We start from the raw sequence: 17,538 nt of genomic DNA on the forward strand, positions 1-17,538 counted from the left end.
CGCTACTACCACTACCACCCTAGCACCCTACAGTTATAAGCTCTGAAAAGTGAAATACCGTCAGAACTGTACCCTTCCTTATAACATATTGTTAAGGTAACGGTGCTCCCGCACTGACTGTTGATGTTGCACACTGGCGTAATGTCAATGCCATCGCGCTGTCCCTGTCACTCCGAGTTATATACACGGTGCAACATGAGGAAACCGAATAATTTTAAGAGCGAGTTCCTCATCATATTAGAAGAATAAAATGTCACAAACTTTTCTGAATTTCGCCTACTTTCAGAGTTAATCAAATCATTTAAAAAAAGGAGCACTTTTAGGCTTCAAAACGACGGCTGGTTTTCAGTCTAATTTATTTGTATCTTTTCTTTAATTTACATATTTAAATTTTGCTGATTAGCTCATATCGCACTTTACTCATTCACTGTCACCGACGCATATATGCGTCACCGTGACTTTCTCCCTGTGCCTTTTTGGAAATAATTGACATGTAATATTAATATTATAAAATAAATGATTATGATTATGACGCACACATGCGGTCATACTATTTAGTGACTTTCACTTGCTTTCACCCAGTGCCCTCGACGCACATATGAGTCCGGAATTTATATTTGAGGCACTGGGTAATAGTCCGTTGAACTCACATGTGCGTTTGGTGCACACAGCAAAGTGTGTGGCACCTGGCGAATGGCCAGGAAAAGAGGGTGGCAGCTAGGTTGATATTTAAGAAAAAAACGCAATTAACTTTAATATGTTTATTATCATGGTTTATACCATTAAGACGCTTCCATGCTCTCATTAAATTAAATTGCATGTAACAGAGAATAAGACTTTACATAATGTATAAAAATAGGACTGTATGAGACCCAATGGGACTCGAAAATGCATGTAGAACGAGAAACGAATGTACAAAAAAAACACTCTTTCCTGTCCACTGCTAAAATGCAATGACAAAGTTTATGTGCCCCTTTCATCAAGCTATACATTCTGAAATTGCACATGATTTTGAATAATATGCAAGCTTACTAACAATCGCTAATTTTGTACAATCACTATGAACTATATCACCTGTGTTTCTGTCTAATTAAAATATAAGTTTATCGTGATGAGGCATCAAATAAATAGATAATCAGATTACAGTAAAATATTTTAAAGCGATAAAATCGGCAACAAATTGAAGTAATATAAAAAAAATCAATGGTATTCATCTATAATCTGTACATTAACAATAGACAGATTCAGTAATAAATAAATTTACTATACAGTCTCACTTACAAAACACAGTCAATGAAATATTCAAAGTCTCCGTAGACACTATGCGCTCCGCTTATCACATAGATAAAAACCACAGCACTATTTGTCACTTACACTTTACAGTTTCACAGTTCAGCCGTCCACGGGAAAAGATTACGTCTAATCACTAACTAAAACTAGAATGTACACTATATTTACAGTTAAGCGTCACCAATGTGGTAAGTTTTACGTGGGAGGGGCGCGGCGGTCGTAGTCCCTCCTGTAGACCTCGCGCTCGTAGTCGCGCTCGTCATAGTACTCGGGCTGCGAGTAGCCGCGCCAGTCCTCGGGGTAGGAGCGCGCGGGCGGGAAGCCCATGCCGCCCGGCATGGCCGCGCCGTCGTAGTAGCCCCCGTAGCTGCCCGCCATGCCGCCGTACCCGTACCGACTAAAAAGTTGAAAGTTTTAATAATCGTAAAAAATCTGTAGAAATAAGGGCTATTATTATTACTGTCTCATCTTATTGTTATATGAGCATATTTACGTAATATAGTGCAGTATCAGGGTGTCCACTACTAAACCCAGAAAAATTTCCCTGACCTTTCCCTGACTTTCCATGACCATTTAAGAAAATTTCCCTGACCAAATTTTCATTCTATGATGACATTTTTACCACTTTTGCTCAGGGTCGGGAAAAAACGGTTTTTTTCTGTCTTGACAAGAAAAAACCTGAAAAAAGCAGTTTTTTTTTAGAAAAACGGAACCCTTATAGGATCACTCGTGCGTCGGTCTGTCAGTCTGTCACAGCTAATTTTTTTCTGGAATATGTTTGTACACCTACGTAAAGTACGAAACATTAAAATTTTCAAGGCAGTTCATACTTATATACCTACGGTTTTTTTTTTACCTTTATGTTAACTATTAAACTTTAATTTCTGGTTTTATAAAACTAACATTAACGAAATCTGTAGTTGGTAGTTATCGCCATTTACTTTTGGCCATACCAGTGCCGGCCCGTGCACTCTATCAAGGTAGAGCGAGTTTGAGTTTTGGCACCCTTGGATACGGTGTGGTAGTAAAAAAATATCGCGAGCGCAGCGAGCGCGAAAAATTTTCCACTTTTATACGTCCTTGGGGCTGATAGTAGTTATTATATACAGTGAGCTGCAAAATTGCATGGAGAAAGTATAAATGAACTCATTGACAAATTCGCCATGCACTTTTGCAGCTGATAGCACATAACATAGCGAGCAGGAGTGCAGGCTTGAAATGAAAACGAGATTTCGATCGTAGTGGGCGCGAAGTATTGACCAAGAACAAAAATATGACCTATGTAAAAGTAGTAAACGCGAGCGAAGCGAGCGCGAAATTTTTTGTTTGTTGTCAGAGTCGGGATGCTCATTTAGGTGTTTTGCCACGACATGCCTTTAGGTTTCAAAGTGATTCTTATCGTCAGGCTAATTATCCTCCTATGCTCCTTTGACTCATACAAAATTGCGCCTCTATGTGACGTTTTACGCCATTGGCTTTATGAAGAACTCCGCTTTGGAACGTGGGATAGATACTTAGAATTTGGACAGCGACGTAACTTTGTCGTTTTCATGTCGCCCATTATGAATGTTGTACAAATATATATAGATAAATTAAGGTCAGCTAGAGCATGAAGATATCCCTCATTAGTAATCACTGGCATGGAGCATGGAGGCCAGGCACTATACTTGTCATAAAAAGTTTAAAGAGACAATTCTGAGTTGCCTTAAAATCACTACCTGTATCCATCTTTGCTGTTATGGATATGGCCAACCCAAGAAATTATATACATTTTTCAATAATTTTTGTTTTTTTTTCTTGGTGCCAAATTTTTCCCTGACCTCTTAAATCATTTCCCTGACTTTCCATGACCACTATGAGCTTCCCTGACTTTTCCCTGACTTTCCAGAAAGTGGACACCCTGAGTATGTATAATTATCACGTTAACAGATAAAATAGTACCTCCTCTTGTCATGCGGGCGGGGGTTGCGGTCGCCGCGGTACTGGCGCGGGCCGGGGTAGGCGGGCGGCGTCCAGCCGGAGCCGGGGTGCGGCGGGTGCGCGGGGTGCGCGGCGTGCTCGGCGTGCGCGTGCGGCGGGTAGGCGGCGCGCGCGCGCGGCGTGACTCCGCCGCTGTCGCGCCGCGTGCGCGAGCGGTCGCGGTCCCGATCGCGCTCCCTGTCGCGCTCCCGGTCTCGGTCCCGCTCGCGATCTCGCTCCCGCTCCGATCGACTACGTTCTCTGTAGGTCAAATCATCGCGCTTCAGGCTCCTATCCTTGCTCGAGTGCTTGTGTTTATGTCTGCAGGGATGTAAAAAGCGAGATGGCGATGAAAGTACTAGGAGTAGTAAAACTATGTGGTTAGGTTTGAGGCTAGAATGCAGTGGATGAAAATGAAATATATGCGAGGCGAGTGACCGCTACGGATGTAAAATGAGCGTGAGTATTGATTACCGTTATTAGATACGATTAAGTCACAACGTTAATAATTACCTTTCGTGCCGTTTATTTTCGTTGGGTTCTGGATCGCATTCACCTTCTTCCAGTTTTCTTTTAACGCCCGATGTGTGTGGTATTTTTTCAGTTGTCTTTCCAGACTTATTTTTCTCAATTTTGGGCCGTTTCTCCTTCTTAACATTATTTTCACCATTTTTAGCCTCTTTACTATTTTTTACATGATTATTGGCGTTGTGATTGTTCTTAACCTGCAAGAATAATATTGTATAACAGTCAGCTTTAATATTCTGAAAGGACATTAAAAATATACCTCTAAGTAAAACAGGTTTCGGGCCCCCCACATCTAGGCAAACTGTACGGCAAAGCCTGACGCCGCCGCGACGACACGGGGGACGACACGGCGTCTTTTTCGATACAGTTGGGCCGACGCTACGCTCGCGAGACGCTAGATGTGGATGTGGGGGCTAATAAAGCTGACCCGTAAGGATGGTCGAGCTTACATTTATGTATGATATTGACAGTTTCTCTACTAGATCGCGACAATAATTTAGCGAAACATCCGTAGCCCAATTAATTAAAATTTCATATGATTCATTACGTTTCTTACCTTAACATTTTCTTTGTGTTTGACATCTTTCTTTTGTTTGGTGGGTGTATCTGATTTCTTAAGACCATACTTATACAACTTATACAACTGTTTTGCATCAAAATTTGTAAATTTTGAAACAAAGTACCAGAGATTACTTCTCCATTCAACTTTCTTCTCAGGATCTGGATATTCTTCTAAACATATATCTATTTGAGTTCCTATTTGTGTTAAACACGTTCTGGTTTTCGTTACTTGTTCCGACTCTGTTAATGTCTGGTCTGGGTTATCTAATGCTCTTAGAGCTTTCTTTACTGGTCTCATCTTTTCTTTACACTGAAAAAAGAAAAGACCTTAAGCTGATAGTTATTAACTTAAATAGAACTTTATTTAAGTAGAGAAGCAATTAATTTTTAGTGCCAGCAAAGACATAACTCCGTATAGCCAGATTAAGAAAAAACGTACCTCAGTACCATATAGAAAAAGGTACGGCGGCCTAGATGGCATTACACCTTTGGGGTACGCTCATGGCGCTAATATTAATGTTTGACATTTTAACACATATCGAGCTGCTAAGAATATGGACCAAATTGTCAAAACTGAAGTTCAAAAGTTTTAAGCCTGTGTCAAGAGATGGCAGTCTATGCACTGTGATTACACATTTTACTTCGACAGTAACTCTCTATAATACTCGATCCTCTTTGGTGTCAGGAAGCTATTAAGAACAGTAAATTATTACCTCTTCAAAAACTGCAGGGTCGAGATCTCCTAATACCTCTAAGGCACGTGGCTCGTGATTGGCAGTAAAATGCATGGGTCTGCTGCCTACGGCTGTAGGTTTCTTACGACCTTTGGCTTTGTCGCCTTTCAACCGATCTTTGTCGCCTTTCTTTGAGCGTTTCTTGTTTTTATCCTTCTTGTCATTACCTTCATCATGTGACATTTCTTCTTTTGTTTTGTTCTGAAATATAAACAAAAGATAAATAGAAGAAATGTAAACAAAAGAAAAGTCATTTACGCCTAGTGTGTAGTGCCGTTGCGCAAGACAGTACGATTTGAAAATGCCTACATATTTGACATTTGACTCAACAAAAATTAGAGGATCTCACTATCACTTTATTTGAGAAGTTACTAAATTTAATATTACTAACCTTGTCTGCCTTTTCATTTTTAGTTTTATTTGGTTTCTTTTCATCAGCAGAACTAATATCATCTTCTATAATATCCTTAGTAACAGGTTCTTTATTGCCTCGCTTTGTTCGCGGCTTTCTTTGTTTTTGTTTCCCGTTTTTCTGATCGAGAAGTTTTTTGATAAGCTTCAGCAAATAATCTGCTCTTGACTGTAAATGCTTTGCTTGAGGTTTCTTATCTTCATTGGTCAGAATTTTCTCACCAATCTCAAAGGAGGAATCCATTTTGATAGCCTCCCAAGATCCCAATCCGTATTGATAAATACCGGCAAGCAATTTCGAGTCGTCTGCTACTGTCCATTCAACATCAAAATTAGGTGGCCTTGTCCTAATAAATAAATAAGCAAGAAATTTTAGTCATGTTATTTTGACACATTCTATTTTTGCAAATAATATATTAAGATCTCGATCTCACCTGAAATCTAATTGCCATTTTAACCTTTCTTCTTTAGTCTCTGGCAAGAATCCGTCTAAAGGAGCAAGCTCGTCTTGGCACGCTGCCATTGTTTTGGCATTTACAGGTACACCTCCGAGTTTAAACGTTTTTCTAGCATTTTTACGCCCGTCACTTGGTTCATCTGAAACGAAATTGATAAATTGCGTAAGGCATGATTAGAAATAAATGAGAGGGTTGGGAAAATTCTAAAGAAATGCTAAACTCACAATGATTTAATTAGTCTTATGTTATTTTAATCGGAAACTACACTAGTAAACTGAACATATGTGACTACAATTATTTCACTGTGGTATTATGAGTGGAGACAACCTGACACCTGCCTTTTAGCCCCAAAGGTGTCATGAAGAAATGGAGAGACACAATAAAATTCGTACTTGTATTTTATCTGTGCTGTGGTATTATACCGACTTGTCTTCTATAATTACTTATAATATAATTTATATACTAAAATGAAGAAACCTAACTTACTTGTCTGTTCCGAAGTATCATTTAAGACAGCCTTACACCTCTCTTGAAGTATCTCGCCGAGCTTCTTTAATTCTGCCAACGGCTTTTCTTGTAGTTCAGCATCACATGCTATACTATCAAGATGTTTCAGAGGCGCAGAAAATTTCTTGTAACTCTTCACAAATCTTCTTATCTGTGCAAGAAATCATACATTTATTACTAAACTGGTTCACCTCAAGCAAATATTTTCAGCTTATATATGATTATTTAGATGCTACAGGTCATAAATGTTATAATGATTGGAGATGGATTATGGACTAAAATCAATTATTCCAATGTTCATTATTTGAACATCATCAAGTTTCTTGCTGAATTTTGGGGTGTCCTATGTCATAGTTTTCTTTGTACTCAATAGGATAAACGTCACGGAAAATGAGATTTATTTTGTAAAAGTAAACAGCGCTCCCAAATGTTAATAACTAGAATAAAAAAACCGGCCAAGTGCGAGTGCAAACTCGCCCACCGAGGGTTCCGTAACCGTATAAACTTTCAGTAATTAAAATAATCATGTTTCTCATATAACTGACTAGAAAGTATAGGTATAGCGCCATCTCTCGGTGAATTCGCTAATTTGCGCGACCTGTATAGTATGTTGGTTTTTCAGGGGTTATTCTTTATGATGTTAACCGATTTCGACAGTTTTTACTTTAATTAAAATATATTTTTTTTACGTTAACTCTTGTATTAATTAGAATTAAGATATACATCCGCAAGAGTGATTAAATTGAAAGTTAAAATCTGGAAAGTTTTTTTTATAAAAAAAGTTTCCAAATTACAGACACTATTTTATTTTTCCTGTAATATTTAGCATAAAACCAAAATTTCGCTAAATTAGCATAAATTCATTTTTCGTTGGTAAACTTCGGAGATAAGGGGGGGGGGGCTATTTTTTTTTACATTTTCCTTCATTATTTTTTTTCTCCACTACAAAAAATTATAAAAAATAGTTTTGATATGTACAATTTGAGCTGTTTCTAACGATTGCTCACTTGACCTAGTAACTTGACATTTACAGTTTGCCCCCCTTTCATTTTGTTTTGGCCATTTTCTATAATTAATATAATTGATTAATATTGTCTTCGGTTACCGCGATAGTTACTCATGAAATAAAACTATGGAAACGGATTAAATCGCGTATAATGAATTTAAAATACATCCCGACGTTTCGAACTCTTTACAGCGTTCGTGGTCAACGGGTGACTGAGGAAAAATTAAAATGTGCAAAAGCTACCCACTTACAAGAAATATTAACGAACCATGACCACAAATAATATAGATTTCTAAGGCAGGTTCACACACTATTAATAAAGCTAGTTATACAATATTCAAAAAATTTTACCATTACTCTGTTAAAAAAAAAAAAAAAAAAAAAAATTAACCAATTAATCTACACAAAATTGACAAAGAAACAAACTGCAAATGTCCAACACCATACAACACAAATGCCTCACAGCCTTCGTCGTGCTTGTTCCATTATCAGATGTACTACTGGATCCCAAGCCGGTGGTAAAGTAAAGCCATCCTCTCTATTAAAGTTTGGATATTTCTTGATCTCAATGGCCTCTCGCAACATTCTGGGTATATATCGCTTCTCCTTAGCGAGAACCAGAGGCTTGTCAAACTTTATAGCATGATTGACTTTATCCATGACATGTTCAGAGACTGCAGACCTTTGCCGACGGTGCTTGACATCCGCTATGTGTTCCTTCACCCGTGTGGAAATGCTTCGTTTCGTCTGTCCCACATATGACAGGCCGCACTCACAGTCTAGCCTGTACACTCCCGCGCTTTGTAGAGGAGTTTGACATTTCACAGGCCTCAGGAATTGGGACATCTTCTTCATAGGCTTGAAATAAGTTTTAATAGAAGCCCGTTTCAAGATGTGGCTGATCCTATCTGTGACCCCTCTAACAAAAGGGAGAATTGCAGGCCGGCGCTCGACTGTAGGGATCTTCAAACGGGCCTTCTGCTTGACACGCGGTATCTTAGTACCCAGGTACTTAAATGGCAAATCCCACCACCATCCCAGTCAACTAGCTACTGTAGGCAAATCTTTGTTTCAGAGAGCCCAAAGGATATGTGACGACCAACATTTGACCACGGAGCTTCGACATGCCAGGCAGGCGCTGTTGGCGAACGAGCTCAAGATACCGCGTGTCAAGCAGAAGGCCCGTTTGAAGATCCCTACAGTCGAGCGCCGGCCTGCAATTCTCCCTTTTGTTAGAGGGGTCACAGATAGGATCAGCCACATCTTGAAACGGGCTTCTATTAAAACTTATTTCAAGCCTATGAAGAAGATGTCCCAATTCCTGAGGCCTGTGAAATGTCAAACTCCTCTACAAAGCGCGGGAGTGTACAGGCTAGACTGTGAGTGCGGCCTGTCATATGTGGGACAGACGAAACGAAGCATTTCCACACGGGTGAAGGAACACATAGCGGATGTCAAGCACCGTCGGCAAAGGTCTGCAGTCTCTGAACATGTCATGGATAAAGTCAATCATGCTATAAAGTTTGACAAGCCTCTGGTTCTCGCTAAGGAGAAGCGATATATACCCAGAATGTTGCGAGAGGCCATTGAGATCAAGAAATATCCAAACTTTAATAGAGAGGATGGCTTTACTTTACCACCGGCTTGGGATCCAGTAGTACATCTGATAATGGAACAAGCACGACGAAGGCTGTGAGGCATTTGTGTTGTATGGTGTTGGACATTTGCAGTTTGTTTCTTTGTCAATTTTGTGTAGATTAATTGGTTAATTATTTTTTTTTTTTTTAACAGAGTAATGGTAAAATTTTTTGAATATTGTATAACTAGCTTTATTAATAGTGTGTGAACCTGCCTTAGAAATCTATATTATTTGTGGTCATGGTTCGTTAATATTTCTTGTAAGTGGGTAGCTTTTGCACATTTTAATTTTTCCTCAGTCACCCGTTGACCACGAACGCTGTAAAGAGTTCGAAACGTCGGGATGTATTTTAAATTCATTATACGCGATTTAATCCGTTTCCATAGTTTTATTTCATAATTGATTAATTTAAAAAAAATACCTTTAATTTGTAGTCGTTAACAATGTTCACAAATATTCCAAATTTCATATTGATAGCATAAGCAGTTCTCGGCATATTTAGTACTGTGACAGACGGACAGACAGACGGACAAATCGGCGCCATAAGGGTTCCTTTTGTACCTCTTTGGTACGGAACCCTAAAAATGACATTTCATCCGAGACGTTTACGCTAACGAGCAACATATTAAATTTAGGTAACCACAGTAACCCAACTCCAGGGAATTGGGCTGAATGAACGCATCAGTGATCAACAGCCCCCGCCTGTTTCCGGCCAGGCGCCCCATACACTACATCTACATTTACGTAACCACAATAGTGCGGATTGAAAAGAATAATGATGTAGGTACCTCTTGATCCGTGAATCCCTTGATCTTCTCCCTGTGAGAGGCGGGCGGACGGCCGCGCTTGCGCGGGCGGTCGTCGTCGGCGCTGGCGTCGCCCTCGGACGCGTAGCTCTCGTCCGCCTCGCCCTCGCCGTCACCTTCGGCTCCCGAGGCTCGGCCGCCACGCTTTCGATTACGTCCTACAAATAGTGTACGTCTTATTATTATTCTAAACAACAGTCAGATGCAGAGGTGAAAATTTTTTCTGCATCTGCCTACACAATCTCCAGAAAGCTCATTCATAAGAACATAATTATACATATATTATCATCATTGAGAGAAATATTCGCAACTTACTGCTTTCTGCGCTATTGTTTTGTAAATTCTTTCTTCTGGGTGGTAAGTATAAATCTTCCATTTCCTTGTTCTTTTCTTCCTCCGCAATTGTCTTTCGCACGTTTTCGGGGATTATATCATCCTAAAAAGTAAACCATACCATGTATTTTTCTACATATAAGTTATACAAAAATATTTAAAATAAGTCATCTCAACATTATTTCACATTCTAACACATTCAATATAGCGCGCTCTCTCTGCTATATTACATTCGAAATTCCGTAGGCAGCGAAAGCGACTGACAGAGTGCCTGCCTGAAGGTTTGGTGTCTGATGATTTATTAAACATACCCAGTCTTTGCTTTCCTCTTCCGTAGCTTCTTTTTTGACCTCCATAACAGCTTTCTCTTCATCAAATGCGAAACTGGCGACTTTGAATGCTGACAAGAGTTCATCTCCTACCATAGCCGGGCCCTCATCACGAGTTTCGGCGCGTTGCAAAATCTCATCTATATCACACTGAAACCAAAGAATAAGACTATAATAAACAGGTATAGGTAATCTTCCCTAAATATGTACTACAAATATTACAAATAACAGAATGTGCTTGTAACTGTGGAGAATATCTCCCTCACCTGTCATAATCAACTGACTAAGAGGTATTAATAGTTCTAAGAGGTATTTTTTTACAATCTGTTTCAAGTAATTACTAACACCTCTAAGTAGTTCCCAATAAAAAATGTAACTTACGACAGGCTCCTCATCGTTTTCATCGTCATCCTTGAACAGTTCCTCAGCGCCGAACTTCAGAATAGCGTTCAAGTCCTCCTTATTGAAAGGGTTATTCGCCGTCGTGCCGGAGGAGTCCCGCTTGTTGAGGACGGTCCTGCCAGTCGTGTCCATCCTCTGGATGACGAGATGATCTAGCACCATTTTCCGTTTCGCGCGTTCTACGATGTCCTCTTCCACGGATCGCGCGGTGACTAACCGGTAAATGTTTACCTATGACAAATAAAATCGAGATTTTTATGTGATGTAAGACAGAAATAAATTGAAAGCCATTAAATACAGCAAAAAAGGTACCTCTCAAAGAATCAATTCCGAAAATTTGATGATCAGAGAAAGCTAAAAACAGTATTACTAAATGTATAAGTAATGTTACAAGAATTACCTGATTTTTCTGACCAATTCGATGTGCACGAGCTTGAGCTTGCAAATCGTTTTGTGGATTCCAATCAGAATCAAATATTATCACAGTATCAGCAGTAGCCAAATTAATACCTAACCCGCCAGCTCTTGTAGAAAGGAGGAAACAAAAATCGTTTGAACCCTCTGCATTAAAATGATCGAGAGCTTGCTTTCTAATTTCCCCTTTAATGCTGCCATCTAAACGTTGAAAGGGGAAATGTCGTCTTTGTAAATATTCCGCCAAGATGTCCAACATCCGCACCATTTGTGAGAATATTAACACCCGATGTCCAGTCTCTTTTAACCTACATAGCAGTTTGTCCAATAGAAGAAGTTTTCCTGATCCTCTCAATAATTTCTGTAACAAAAATAAATATTAGCAACTTTATTAAAAAAATAAACTTAAGAAACTTTTTAATGAATTATTAATTTATTATCCAAGATATTTTACCTCTACGGCATCTGTTGTAGCAAGAGATGCTCTTGATTCGAAATCTTCAGGTTTCGTCAAAAGCGCATGATTACAGCATTTTTTAAGTTCTATCACGATATTGATGAACGTGTTTATAGAACCCTTCACGCCTTTGCGCAAAGCACTGTAATTCTTCGTTAGGATCCATTTGTAGTATTGTTTTTGTATTGAAGTCATTTCAACCCTCAATATTTGCTCCACTTTTGCAGGCAAAGATTTCTCTACATCTTTCTTTTGCCTTCTGAGAATGAAGGGTTCCAATTGCTTATGTAGTTTTTCATATCCCTTTGTGGCAGCATCTTCATGGTCTTTTTCAAAGTCTTCCCATGATTCAAACCTAAAATATAATATGATTTTAAAACTGATCTGAAAAAGTTTTTAAATTAACCCTTTTCCATCTACCACATATGCGCCAATACAATTTCAACGTTAGCATTCGGATTTAAAATTCATAATAGATTGCACTATAAGAATTTAGAATGGCGGCGTTTTGTGAACATCAAAAATGTAACTGTGATTCGGATTTAAAATTCATAATAGATTTGTGTAAAAGTTGTATTTATAATAATAATTTGGACTTTATGGGAAAAGTTTATATATTGGTGCTTGGAAAAGTGTTATAAAGAAAATTTGTATCTACTTACTTGTAAGGCATTATGAAGTGTAGAAGGGCCCATAGCTCCTTAAGGGAATTTTGTAATGGAGTACCTGTGACTAGTAGTCTGTGATTTGTGTCAAATTCTTTTAAGGCTTTGTATAATAACGAATCATCGTTTTTTAACCTGTGAGCCTCATCTACCAGCAAGCATGCCCAACTAAATTGTCTTAAAAATTGCCGGTCTTTTAGCAATATTTCATAGGTAGTAAGGATGGCATTGAATTTTAATCTCTTCGAAGGATGAAAGCTCCATTCAAACTGCCTGATCTATAAACAACAATACCTTAAATAATTTTAAATTGCTATTTTTTATAAGTTTCGTGGAAAATAAACAGTAACAGGTATTCAGAAGATAAGTTTTATGGATTCTTACAATGTCTCTGCTTATGACGTCACCAATGTAAACAACGACATTGATATCAGGCGCCCACTGCTGAAACTCTCTCTGCCACGCCGTCATAGTACTTAAAGGTACAACACACAGGAATGGTCCATACAGTTGTTGAGATTTAAATAGGTAATATAAAAATGATATTGTCTGAAAAAAAAATAGAGTTTAGTATTTATTATAACTTACGTACAAATAAAAAAAAACTCCATAATATGTATATGTGGAGTAATTATTACCTGAATAGTTTTTCCTAAGCCCATCTCATCAGCTAAAATTACAGAGTTGTCTTTACACCAGGAATGTATTAACCAGTTTAATCCATCCATTTGATAATCCCTTAAACAGTATGTCTGTAAAATACAATAGTGCATATTAGTCATTTAAACAACTAACCCAATTTAAAGCATGCAAAGACAAAATGTGTAAAATCACATACCTGATCAGACCCCAAATACTCTGGTTGTGATTTGACTTGATGAAACTTGGGCCTTCTTCTTAGAACAGGGCAATGTCTTGAGGGAGTAGTGTTAGCTCCTTCTCTAGCCTTAAATTGTTCCACTTGAACTGGCCATTTTCTCTCTATCAGGGCAGAATCTTCCCAGGTTGCGTCAGCATAAGGGAGAGATTCCCATTTACAGAAATATTCATGAGCAGTTCCACCACCTTCTATTTCTCTAGTTTGCTCAGCTACAATAAACATAATTAATTTAATAAGAATCAAATATGGTACATTAAATGTTTTCATGAAATACACTAAACTTTTAACGACCGGTCTGGCTCAGTCGGTAGTGACCCTGCCTGCTGAGCCGCGGTCCTGGGTTCGAATCCCGGTAAGGGCATTTATTTGTGTGATGAGCACAGATATTTGTTCCTGAGTCATGGATGTTTTCTATGTATATAAGTATGTATTATCTATTTAAGTATGTATATCGTCGCTTAGCACCCATAGTACAAGCTTTGCTTAGTTTGGGGCTAAGTTGATCTGTGTAAGGTGTCCCCAATATTTATTTATTATTTATTTATTTAATTTACAATTTTATCACATATATGTAAATAATTTGGGTACCTATGAGACTGTGACAGAAATAGGGGAAGGTTTTTAGTCAACCATCATTTCATGAATACATGCCGTAAGTGTAGCTTAGACTTAACATTTTTGAAAGTGTCATTACTAGAAGCAGTGGTAAAACATACTAGTATGAAATAAATTATATGACTGTTTGTGCAATAATTACAAATATTTACCTATAATTCGTTCAACATTGTTGTAAGTCTTTACTAATTCTTGTTGTAATTCGGCTTGACATTCATAATAATCAATATCTTCAGGGCCAGCTTGTTTCCTCCACCAAGACAATTCTGACTCTTTTTTAATATAGTTTTCTAATTTCTTAAGGCCTTTAACTTTTTGTTCAGCTAATGATTTTTCTGACTCCCATGTGTTATGTATGTGAGACCAACCCTTCCATTTGATCAGGTACTGAGGTTCCGTTGACTCTTCATCAGTAGGGTCGCACCCTTCATTGGGATCTCCATTTTCTTCTATGTAGTATATTGTAGTCACATTCCCAGTGACTGCACAATGATAAGAAGACATTAGCTAAAATTTTACATGGATATCTGCACCTATATGCACATTACAACTCACCAAATATAATATAAAAATATATTTATGGTTCATAAAACAACATTATTTTTGAAGAAAATCTTACCTCCCTTTTTTCCTCTTCGGTGACCTAAAACCCTTTCAATAGTTTCACTGTGGTCTTCAACTTCAGGTTCCGCTTCAGCTTCACCTTCACCTTCTACAGGATCCAAAAGATCTGATGAATCAGTTTGTTCATCACTAGCTTCCTTATAACTAACAGCTGCTGCAGCTCGACGTGTTGCTCCCCTACTGTTTCAAAATAAGATTTATGAACTATGAGAAAACTCAAAACACCACATGTCATGAACTCACACAGCTCACCCTTCAAAAAAGATGTTATTAAAAATTGACACTAGAAAAGTTGTTTACCTTTGTGATTCTTCATCAGAGCCTTCAGTACTTTCATCATCTTCACTAGACAACCTTCTTCTTCTAGCTGGCTTCTTTTTTCTAAGAGGTACACTTCTTTGGCCAGGTCGTTTTGAAGGTGGGGGAGGAGAACCTTTCATGTCACTATCACTATCTGATGAATCTGAATTCCATGAGTCACTACAACACAAAATGTAAGCTATATCAATTCAAGAAATTACAACAACAATTTCAGTAAGATTAAACAATAAATAGAATTGGTACCTTCTTTTTCTGCTCTTTCTGTTCTGACTTTGCCCTTTATCACTGGAATCACTATCTGCTACTTTAAGTCGATCAGGCTTCTTTCGAGATCTACCTGATCTTCTTATGCCATAAATGTCAGGATTATCCTCCCAGAATTCAGAATTCACTTTATCATGATTATTTGTTGTTTTAGTCTTCGAGTGGAAGTCATCAGAGGAGTCTTTATCACTATGATGATCTGATTTAGTAGAATTTGCGATACTATTTTTAGGTGAAGATTTGGAGTAGTCACTTTGATGCCCATCATGTGCTGATGATTTTTCAGACCCTGACTTGCCTTCTGAACCAGATCCTGAAGAACTGGAGCCACTATCACTGTTAAACAAAACAAGTTATTAATTCTGCTGATTTTTAATCATTTAAATTGGGATCAAATATTACCATACCTGTCACTTCCTGAACCAGATCCACTTGATTCAGATTTGTCACCTTTCTCACTTGCGGAATCACTCCCAGATTCTTTCATTGAGCCATTCTAAAAGGATAAATTCACAACCTTAATTTGGCATATCATTATGTGAAATAAGATTAATGGAAATATAATTTTATATCAATTTGCCACGAAATCAAAACATACACAATTTGTAATAAACTTATTGCTATTTATGTTGTTTTATTTGAATAACTCAAAATAGCTACACTTTTTGAGAGCCTTGAGTACTAGCCCCGATACATAAGTTTTCGTCTAGTCAAACCATTTTTAACAGACTTCAAAAAAAGGAGGAGGTTAATAAATCGTACATGGTAAAATTTGACAGCCGAGGTGACAATTTGAGTTATGTTTATCAATATACTTTTGGCAGATCATTTTGACTACAATTTAAAGTTTAGAAGAAATACAAAGAAATTAACTGAAGACCGAGGTAGATATATGAACTACATTAGTCACCGAGTGGCCGCTGCACTGAAGATGCAGTAAGGTCCAAAGCGGTGTATCTGTTCTGCCCCATAAAATCCACTAAAATATAGACAGCAAGCACAAAGCACAAAAAACACACAGAATAACAAAAAATTATCATAATGAATGAAAGTATAACCTCAAATTCTATATGTTTTTAGTAAAAAGTTAATGAATTTCAGTATTTGCATGGTTAATTTTAACAAATATTGTATCCTACTACTCCACAGAATCTAGGCTATTTTAAGTACATAAAAGGCACTTGAATAGGGCAGACTTTTGTAACATAACCTCAACTATTCTTTATTTACATGGGCACACAATATCAAGACCAATTTTCAAAAGCAAATTGCAAAAAGGGACCCTCATCCAAATCCATTTTTATTTCCCAGTATAGAAAGGTTACGTAACAAAGAACGAAAGAAAGGTCATTATTGAACTCTATAACAACATTTTCATACATAAATACTGCGAAATCTGTTGTAAACAATCACAAAAACCCTTAAAACTGAAATTACGTCTCAAAAATTCACCTTCAATCAGAGCCACACCCAAGACTTCTAGAAGTTTCCACCAATGTTGAAAACATAAATTGTTAAATAAAGTAATGAAATACACGAAATATTAATTAAATAAGCCTCAATAACACTTACCAGGTGCATTTTGAAGAAAATAAGTTGATTTCACTATTACTAAGAAAATTGATAAATGAAATAAATTTCAATACGAGATTTCATTGAGAAAAAGCACAAATAATATCTTGAAATTATGTTTTCAAACATTTTTCTATGTTAAACCAATAAAATATGAAAAATAAATTTGCAGTAAAATCTTGTCAAGCGACGCCATTTTGTCGTCGCATGAATCTGATGACGAAGGAGTTGAAAAACCAGAAATTTATATACAAAAATTTGGTTAAACCAATGTAAACATGAGCAACGACAGCTAAAAAAATTAAAACAGAAACTTTGAGTCGTCCGATTTGCTTCGATCACACTAGAAACGATGTGAGCACCGCACACTACCAGCGAAACTTGAAAGCTACAGCCATATTGCCATCTGTCCGCCTGGCTGGCTGGAAAATGTAGATGTAGAAAAAAAAGTCAGTGTGACCATAGTTTGTAACTACGCCACTTCCGCTGTTTAAAAAAGTTAAATACTAAAATAAAATAATAAACACTCTAAACAAACAAATTAAAGTGCCAGCCTGGTTCCAACTCATTGGTATAGGAAATTGCTTGTTTCTATATCTAGTAACGCATATTGGATCGCGATCTTGCTGTGTTCTGCAAATTACCACTTAAAATACCACGAAACACAGGTGTCGAATATCAAAGTTTGTTTAGGGCCTCCACAGACGGGAGATAAAACTGTTTTGTCTCCGTCGTATTTGTATGAAAAGTTACGTCGCCTCGT

At 37.6% G+C, this 17,538-nt stretch overlaps 1 protein-coding gene across 3 annotated transcripts; it reads right to left on the reverse strand.

The window, feature by feature from the left end:
- Nucleotides 1-746: 746 nt before the first annotated feature.
- LOC125225285 (chromodomain-helicase-DNA-binding protein 1) lies at nt 747-17,182 on the reverse strand. Of its 3 annotated transcripts, none has more exons than XM_048128919.1 (24): nt 16,776-17,182; nt 15,611-15,699; nt 15,183-15,539; nt 14,919-15,098; nt 14,614-14,795; nt 14,147-14,476; nt 13,338-13,588; nt 13,138-13,251; nt 12,884-13,048; nt 12,497-12,777; nt 11,832-12,189; nt 11,364-11,738; nt 10,943-11,194; nt 10,544-10,711; nt 10,215-10,335; nt 9,882-10,057; nt 6,428-6,599; nt 5,918-6,080; nt 5,464-5,830; nt 5,052-5,273; nt 4,334-4,648; nt 3,763-3,974; nt 3,232-3,570; nt 747-1,687 (listed from the first exon to the last, which is right to left on the reverse strand). In XM_048128919.1, exons 1-24 carry the CDS (start codon nt 16,782-16,784, stop codon nt 1,486-1,488), a joined length of 5,400 nt encoding a protein of 1,799 aa, XP_047984876.1. In that variant the 5' UTR covers nt 16,785-17,182; the 3' UTR covers nt 747-1,485. The 3 variants fall into 3 exon arrangements, with proteins under 3 accessions (XP_047984876.1, XP_047984877.1, XP_047984875.1); XM_048128920.1 differs by having other exon boundaries at nt 3,232-3,510; nt 14,614-14,798; XM_048128918.1 differs by having other exon boundaries at nt 14,614-14,798.
- Nucleotides 17,183-17,538: the final 356 nt, after the last annotated feature.

The sequence above is a fragment of the Leguminivora glycinivorella genome, chromosome 4 (genome assembly GCF_023078275.1).
Source record: "Leguminivora glycinivorella isolate SPB_JAAS2020 chromosome 4, LegGlyc_1.1, whole genome shotgun sequence".
NCBI lineage: Eukaryota > Metazoa > Arthropoda > Insecta > Lepidoptera > Tortricidae > Leguminivora > Leguminivora glycinivorella.

Coding starts and splice junctions, on each gene's coding strand:
- LOC125225285 (XM_048128918.1), bottom strand. Junction 15,099..15,182: donor AGAAAGAGCAGAAAAAGAAG/GTACCAATTCTA, acceptor TTTGTGTTGTAG/TGACTCATGGAATTCAGATT. Junction 10,336..10,543: donor AAGAGGAAAGCAAAGACTGG/GTATGTTTAATA, acceptor TTTACTTTTTAG/GATGATATAATCCCCGAAAA.